This window comes from Solanum pennellii, chromosome 6 (assembly GCF_001406875.1).
Source record: "Solanum pennellii chromosome 6, SPENNV200".
Classification (NCBI taxonomy): Eukaryota; Viridiplantae; Streptophyta; class Magnoliopsida; order Solanales; family Solanaceae; genus Solanum; species Solanum pennellii.
The window spans coordinates 55,052,335-55,060,191 of NC_028642.1; the positions used below are offsets into that span (position 1 = coordinate 55,052,335).

Consider the following 7,857-nt stretch of genomic DNA (forward strand, 5'->3'; position numbering starts at 1 on the left):
AAATTATTAAGTTGCTATTATATAGAATTATCCTTTAATGAATGATGAATAAAATGAAACCTTAAAGAGTTAAAATTAGATAACCAGAACAAGTACATTAAAAAAATATTATGAAGAACAAATATAACTTTTTTTTTAAAGAATTCAGTGATAAAATATGACCCTTTTTGAAAGAAAAATTAAAAGATGGTAAAGTCAAAGGGTCATAACAAGTGTGAGGGGTAGTTTAGGCATTTCATCTAACGTCACTCGGCTTTGACGGACCAATCACTATCCTTTTATACGTGTTAAGAAAAAACTTCCCTCAGCGATATTTCATTTGTACCGATCCGTTTGAGTTCATTTCAATTTCGCTAAATTCAGATCGAGATCCACAAGAAAAAAACCCTAATTTTGTTTTCAGATCCAAAATGGACGCTCTCGATACTGTTTTCGATCCTCTTAGAGATTTCGCCAAAGACAGCGTAAGGCTCGTCAAAAGGTGCCACAAGCCTGATCGCAAAGGTACTATCATCGATATACTTTTGTTGTTTTTGTAGATGTAGTTTTTCGATTTTTTCTATATGGAGATCTAGGGTTTATGTATCGTTTAAATTTTATTGTTTGTGGTACAGAATTTACCAAGGTTGCAACCCGTACGGCGATCGGTTTTGTTGTGATGGGATTCGTTGGATTTTTCGTCAAGTTGATATTCATTCCAATCAACAACATCATCGTTGGTGCTTCTTAAGTGGTAATTTTTCTGCTTTTACCTCTTGTTAGTGCGACTCGGTATTTTTTAATCATGATGAAAGATGTTTGATTTCTGGTTGTTTATATATGATGAATTGGTTGTTAGATATCTTTTTTTTGTGGGATCTCGAGACTTGCTTGGTTAATTGCTGGTTCTATGTCGTATTATAGCCTGGATAATCTTACACTGTTAACATGTAGAAGGATCTTATTTGGTAAATTGAAAAATATTTACAAATTGCTCTCAGGTAATTATGTTAGGATATGTCGTACAGTAGGCTTGCATGTACTAATATTCAAGTGGTGCCACGAGTTAAGTCAAAGGATCAAAATTGAGCACTTTTTGCCTTAGAAAGGGGGGTGATCCATGTTACCCTTAGCTGTACACGGGAAATGTTGGACTTTCTACCTATAGTTGGAGCTTGGGTTCTGTGATAGATGTAAGTTGATAATGTTACATTACAATTATTCTGTTATAAAGATTGGAACATTGGTTCCTTAATGTTAATGAAGTTTCTTTTTTCAGTTTGATGCTCCAATAAGTTACTTCAGAAAAGGCATAATGCTTAAGGTAGTTCATCCGAATCAACATATAGTCCGTATTAAGGGTTCATCCAACCAAATACTGAAATTACTGTGGGGTTCTTGTAAAAACAATAGTATCATCATTTCATATTGCTATGCTCTTTCCTTAATTTTCATTAGCTAGAACAGACATCATTTTAGCTCATCTAAAGTCATGAGGAGAGAAGAAACATGATTATCTCGAAGTTGCTTGTTGATTAATAATTTGTCTTTTACCTATTAAAATATCTTAAGAAGCAATATGTAATTATGTCTGGAGGGTTCAGATTGGTAATAACACCATTATGTGACTAGACATTCTCTCTTTTTTAATCTTCTGTTTTGTGGTATTCTTGTTTTCACTTAATTATCATGGATGCCACCAATTCCAAATCACACTCCAGCTCCTGAAAGAAATGAAAGAGTAAACACTCTTTCCCTCTTTCTCTTCTTTATTTTATCTGTCACGAGGAATTGCTATTCATATTACTGCTATCAAGAAAAGAAGAGATATAATCACATAAAACCAAATGAAATTAAAGGAAAATTTGAATAGTTATACCAGCATAAGTGAATATACTAATGATTATGGCATGGTGTCTTTATAGTTTCTCCGTTGTCATGCTTTTCAAATTGATCATGTCTAAATGTATTTATAAAGCCAATCCCACTAATTTGGGGGTGAGATTTATAGCATTGTTTAGCCAAGCTTTCAGATTTTTGCATATTTTGAGAAATGCTTTTAGAGAGAGTACTTTCGGAGAGTAGCAGTGTGTGATTTGCTGATCTATTTGAAAAATACTTCTGTTAATATTAGGGAAAAGCTAGTTTAGTTCAGCTGCTCCAAAGCATTTATACTTACCTTCCTTTTTCGAAACAATTGGCCAAACACCTCAACCTTTTCGAATAAGTACTTTTTGAAAGAAAGAAAAAAAGCGCTATTGGCTTACCCCAAAGCTTTTTGCCAGTCGATTGAACCATATGTACACTTTGGTGATATTCATCTTTAACCTCCGCTAAGTTATCTTTGATATTGATCCTTCATCCTTTTCTTTTTGACCGTGAATGGTGTATGAAATTTTGTTGAATTTCCAATACTTTGTTTCTTTCTAGAGTGCTTTATCAATTCCCTTGCCAGTAATACCTGGGACTGCCAACTAAATATTTGTTGATTTATGTGATGATCCTCTGCAATAGACACTGAACTCTCTGTGTGTGTAACTTGCAGGCTTCATAAAGGAGAAGTACAACTGGAGATGTAGAGCAAGTGAAAAAGAGTGTTGCAAAATCTTAGTTTCATATTGTAATCCGTATTAGTTGGCATACCATGTAGTCTTATTTCTGAACCACCTAGTTAATGGGGACTTTGTCATCGAGCTTCCCCCACCCAATCCGTTTTCAGATTTTGTAAACTTTGCTGCTGATGTCAAGACATCTATTTTTTTTTTTTTTCAATTTACTTTTTGCACCTTGGTTGGTTCAGTTTTGGATGTTCCTTGATAGAGATTTATGATATGCTGGAAGGAGTTGTTAAATGAGTTTGAAATGAATGGTGAGGAAGGAGTATATCCTTCCGTGCCAGAAACTGATCCTCCTGTCTTCTAAATCCTGCTCCTGCGGAGTGGTATAACTAAGAAAAAATTATGTTGAATAGTCCGCGAAACACTTTATTTGAAGGTTGATATATTTTATCCATCTTGGTCTTAATTAGACTATCAAAAAAAGATGGTGAGGTGGAAAATAGGGGCAAAATACTATAAAGTAACAACTCTTATGAAAAAGTTTAGAAATAAAGGTTAATTTGCGGATTATCTCTTTTGAACATAACGAACTTTGCAGCGGAAACCAAATTCCATCTTTGGATGTGGAGTTCATAACGAACACCCTGAGATAATCATATTGGAGATGAAAGAAAAGAAGTGTATTGTTTTAATGGATATAGGTTCCTTGAAGCAACAATTTTTGGACTTAAGAACATCACTTAAGTGCTCAAGTTCACAGATAAAGGTGTTCAGGGATTCTCAATCTTGTTCCATCGTTGTAGCATAAAAGTAAATCAAGCTGACAAATTGGTATGTATCTACCTCTATACCCTGTGTTCTACTAATAGATCAATACACTTGTTTGACGCAGTTATTTTGAGTGTCCATCACTGTGGCAAGCAAGTAATATAAACCAACTGATTAGAAAGAAAAAAAAAACTTGACATCTGCTGGCATATTACCAGCTTTTGTGATCTTCACGAAGATTGCACGAAAACAAGAAAACTATATCCAAGAACTTAAAACAAGAGAGAGAAGGTAATGAGGAACCAATACAGCTACATGTGAACATAGCTATGTCAGCATATAGAACTGGCAGCTAGCAACACAAAAAGGATTTTAAAGAGAAGCCTAGAAATACACAAAAGTCAAGTTTTATACAGACAGAAGGTTCAAGTCGGTTGAAGTTACAATATCCATGGACAGAAGCCATAAAAGGTGGATTCACAATTTGAAGAAATTACATTTCCCTATCATAACCATCAGTTTCACATGTGCTGTTAAAGCCTCCAAACTGGCAGCAGCGAGATCTTTTAACTGCAGCAAAGGAAAAGGGAGAAAATTTAGTATAATGGTTGGACAAGATGGATAGGTTTTTTAGATCCTGAAGAATAGTCATACAAAAAAAAACCATAAATCAAGAAGATACAAAAAGCGTTATATTTGTTGCCATGCCATTAAATAAGATAAATTGAGAAACTACAATCAAAACAGACAGAATTGTAGCCAATTCTGTGACCATATCAGCCTTGATGTTCATTGCAGGTGCGCCTACAGTGTAGGCAACATATTTCAACTTTCAAATCAAGATACCACTGTGATATGAAACAAATGACTTTTCCATTTATATGAAACAAAATACCTAAAGACATGCAAGGAAAGAGGAGAAATCATCATCATCAATGACATCTGGTTCATGAATCAGAGTTGCACAAAAAAAAAATTCAAAAAATACAATAATCAACTGGAAGCTAGGTGGATAAATACATGAAAAAATAATGTGCCTGTTAAAAAACAATTGTATTCAACCAGGGATTACCAAAGACAGAAGAATAAAACTATATTATCAAGAAGAAGAGGATACATTGGCTGAAGTTCCATAAAGGTATTTTAATTGAAGACTAGTGTGATTGGGCTGATAGGCATCAAGAGAAAATAACAGCAAAACAACCAACAATAATCCAAGTGCAATCCCACAAGTGAAGTTATGGGAGGGTACTGTGTAGTATGAAAACAGTCCTTACCCCTACCTTGTGAAGGTCCTGTTTCCGAAGACCCTCGGCTCAAGGACAGGTGAAAGAGAAGTGGTAATAACAAACAGAAACAACATGTAGTAATAAAAAGACTAAGAAAATACAAGAATAGTGCTAACCCTCTGGGAATAGAAAAGTAGTACACATGAAAAAGAGAAAATATGTGCAAATAATGAAGGCCTCTAACAGAGTATCCCTTTTGTTGGTAGCCTTAGCCCAATGAGTACTCTTCCACGTGCCAAAACTTGCAACTGTTGGCAGCTCCCTTGAAAACTTTCCTATTTTCCTTGCATACATGTTACTAACAGCTCTTTATCCCCAGTCCCATTTACTCACACTTCCCTTTCTGTTTCCACCGTCCTCTTTATTAAAATCACTAGAACCCCAAAAGGAGGATGGGCCAAGTGAGGAAAAGGCTAGAAAGAAATCATACTAGTGCTATGATTTATGAACAAGCATTCCCAAGAACCTGATAAACTACTGCCTGATTATTTGCTCTAGCACAAGATGTTCCATTGTACTTATTACTCCTACACAGTTCAGTTACAAGTGAAAATTAAACTCAATATTTATTTCTTTTTTTTTTTAAGAAAGGTAACATTGTAATACTTGGTTCTTCTGTCAAAAAAGATCGATGAGAATCTACACTTGCAGTCATAAACTGAAAAGAAGCCTAAAAACAAAAACAACTTGGATCCCCATTTCATCAAATCTAATCTTAATCAACAATAGATTTTAGAAAATCTACACTTCTATCAACCAATGTAAGCTTCTGAACATGTCTAATCCATGGAATGATAACTGATTGAGTCACAAGTAAAAACTTACAAGTCACTGGCCCAACTGTCTTGAAACAAGAGATATACAAGAAACACCAGCTCTAGATACCCAAGTCTCCATGGTGATTTTTTTCGCTCATACACTGGTCAATCTTTTAAACAGAAAAAAATATCTCAATAACAAAAACTAGATAGTTACTTGCATATCTTAACACCTTACATGTCATTACTTTTTCCCTACTCAGTCACTGTTAAATGTTTGGCACACATCTTTACCTCCTAATTACTTAGCACAGCACACAAAATCTTTTTTTTTTTTGTGTAAACAAGGGATAAAATGATTCAAACATAAATCAGAACTGGATTTTGGAAGGCGAACTGGGAGTGAACAGGGGGCATTGCAGGCTTTGTTTCCTGGACAATTCTCATAATGCACCAATCCTGAAGTCAAATTAGAGGAGATCTGGTCCCCTCAGGACTGGAATTTAGCTTTCAGAAGGTTGTTAAATGATTGGGAATAGCAAAGGAAGCAGAACTGCTGAGAATAATTGGTGGTTTTTAGGGAACTAGTATGGAACCTGGATAACATGGTATGGAAACACCATCAGGATGGTTTGTTGTCAGTAAATAGGGTGTATAATACGATGCTGACTGAAGTAATAGGGAGGTCAACAGGATGCTGCAAGTCTGTACCGAAGAGTGTGGCACCAAACCACCAACTAAGGTGAAATGCTTCACACCTGCCTAGTAGTCAGAAGAGCTTGTCCAACTCATGAAGCATTACAGAGAAAGGGAAGCTGCATTGCTTCAAGATGTGCATTATCTAAGGAGGCTTTAGAAAAAATAACAAGAACTGTCTGTGACCTATGCAATTTGGTTGCAGAATACAATTAACCTACATATCCACTAACATTTACCGCAAACCACATGCGTAGAGTATCAAAGGAAATGTGTGAGAGAGTATCTGTTGATATAAGTAGAGTACTACAATCAATGTCTTCTTTTTAGCAAGTTATATGCACTTATGAAAATCACTTCCCTCAATATGCAAAAGAAACAAGACAGGATTAAGGAAGCTATAAGAAAAAAACACATGCTAAGGAAAGCAAGTAACCAGTTAATTTAAACACCTACCACCATATCATATGAAACAACCTATCAACCTTCTCAATGTAGGGCTAAGGTTGTATACACACCAGCATCCCCAAAACCCACTAGTGGGATTACATTGGGTATATTGTTGATGTATCTAGCACCACATCACAGGCACAATCAACTAAAGATTGCATGACATCAATCATGCAGTTGCTTGAATTTGGTACTGATTGCCTAAATTTGTTCTTTTTGAAAATAAACGAAGACAACAACTACTCCAGTCAATCCTAAAGTAATCGGGCTCAGCATTTTAAACAAAACATAAAGCGCCAATTTCATTCCAATACTCCATGATTTCCAGTTTCCACAAAAATGCGAACACTCTTGACCTTAAATCCTCAAAGGAAAATCAAAAGGAAGAAAATTATCACCAAAAGGAACAAAGAATAAAGCATTTTTACTTTCCAATCGTATTTCTCAAACATCTACCTTAACCAGTATCCAATTCGTTCAATTTGGGCCAATTTCATACCAAAATTTAGTACTTCAAGTTTTAATAAGAAAAACAATTATACCTGACTTCAATCCTCGAAATTAAGCAAGAAAAGGAAGAAATTCACCACTTTCAGGATACAGAATAAAGCATTTTTCATTTTCCAATCTTAATTTTCAAACCCTAGCTTATCCAGATCTAAAGGCAACAAGATAACATAGACAGAAACGACAAACTTACATTTGGCCATCAAGGTTACCCTGTCCACTGCTACCTCCACTAGCATAGGAATTATCGTCTCCAGTCTGCCACACAGATTGCCACGCCTGTGACGGTGGAGGGTGCACATACATTGATGGATCAACTCCAGGAACAGCAGGCCTACCAAGCATCACCCCACCCGGAGCCGGCTGGCCCATGGGAGGGTAATAGTACGGCACACCACTAGCAGTAGAACCCACAATTCCGGGTCCAAGCCCAACACCCTCATCCTTAATCTCATCCCTAGGAACGATGTCAACCAGAAAATCAAAAATATCAGTACGAGTAATCGCCGCAGCGATGTCATTCTTCTGTAAAGTCCTGCGCTTGTTTTCCTCAGCGTGAAGCCACGAACGGATGGTGAGCTCCAGAATGAAAAGCTCACAAGCTTTCGCGAACAGAACCGGAGCTTCAGCAGAGATCATACGAACATCTTCATCAGCTTTCATGATCTTTTTGATACGAGCAAGGGGAAGTTGGTGGTTTTTGAAATCATTGACTTGCTCGATTTCTTGACGCTGGTAAGTCCAAAACATCTGTAGCTGCTGTTGTTGCTGCTGAAGGAGATGGTGGTATGGAGTCTGCGATGGATACGTGGCTGACTGAGCCGCCGCTGCCGCTGCTGCTGCTGCCGCAGC

At 36.5% G+C, this 7,857-nt stretch overlaps 2 protein-coding genes across 4 annotated transcripts in view; one reads left to right on the forward strand and one right to left on the reverse strand.

The window, feature by feature from the left end:
- The first annotated feature begins 298 nt into the window (after positions 1-298).
- On the forward strand, positions 299-2,831 carry LOC107021214 (protein transport protein Sec61 subunit gamma-1-like). 3 transcript variants are annotated; one of them, XR_003578870.1, is made up of 4 exons: positions 299-504; positions 615-733; positions 981-1,172; positions 2,525-2,831. XR_003578870.1 is itself a non-coding variant. In XM_015221825.2 (3 exons), exons 1-2 carry the CDS (start codon positions 411-413, stop codon positions 728-730), a joined length of 210 nt encoding a protein of 69 aa, XP_015077311.1. In that variant the 5' UTR covers positions 301-410; the 3' UTR covers positions 731-733; positions 2,525-2,778. The 3 variants fall into 3 exon arrangements, 1 of the variants encoding a protein (XP_015077311.1); XR_003578871.1 differs by lacking the exon at positions 2,525-2,831 and adding an exon at positions 1,259-1,837; XM_015221825.2 differs by lacking the exon at positions 981-1,172 and having other exon boundaries at positions 301-504; positions 2,525-2,778.
- A 720-nt stretch (positions 2,832-3,551) lies between these two features.
- LOC107023615 (nuclear transcription factor Y subunit C-1-like) overlaps positions 3,552-7,857 on the reverse strand; it is a 4,605-nt gene continuing 299 nt past the window's right edge. The window contains exons 2-3 of the mRNA XM_015224362.2: positions 7,199-7,845; positions 3,552-3,875 (exon numbers count right to left, since the gene is read on the reverse strand). Coding sequence (XP_015079848.1) covers positions 3,872-3,875; positions 7,199-7,845 — 651 coding nt within the window. The 3' untranslated portion in view covers positions 3,552-3,871. The remainder of the gene's footprint in view (positions 3,876-7,198; positions 7,846-7,857) is intronic.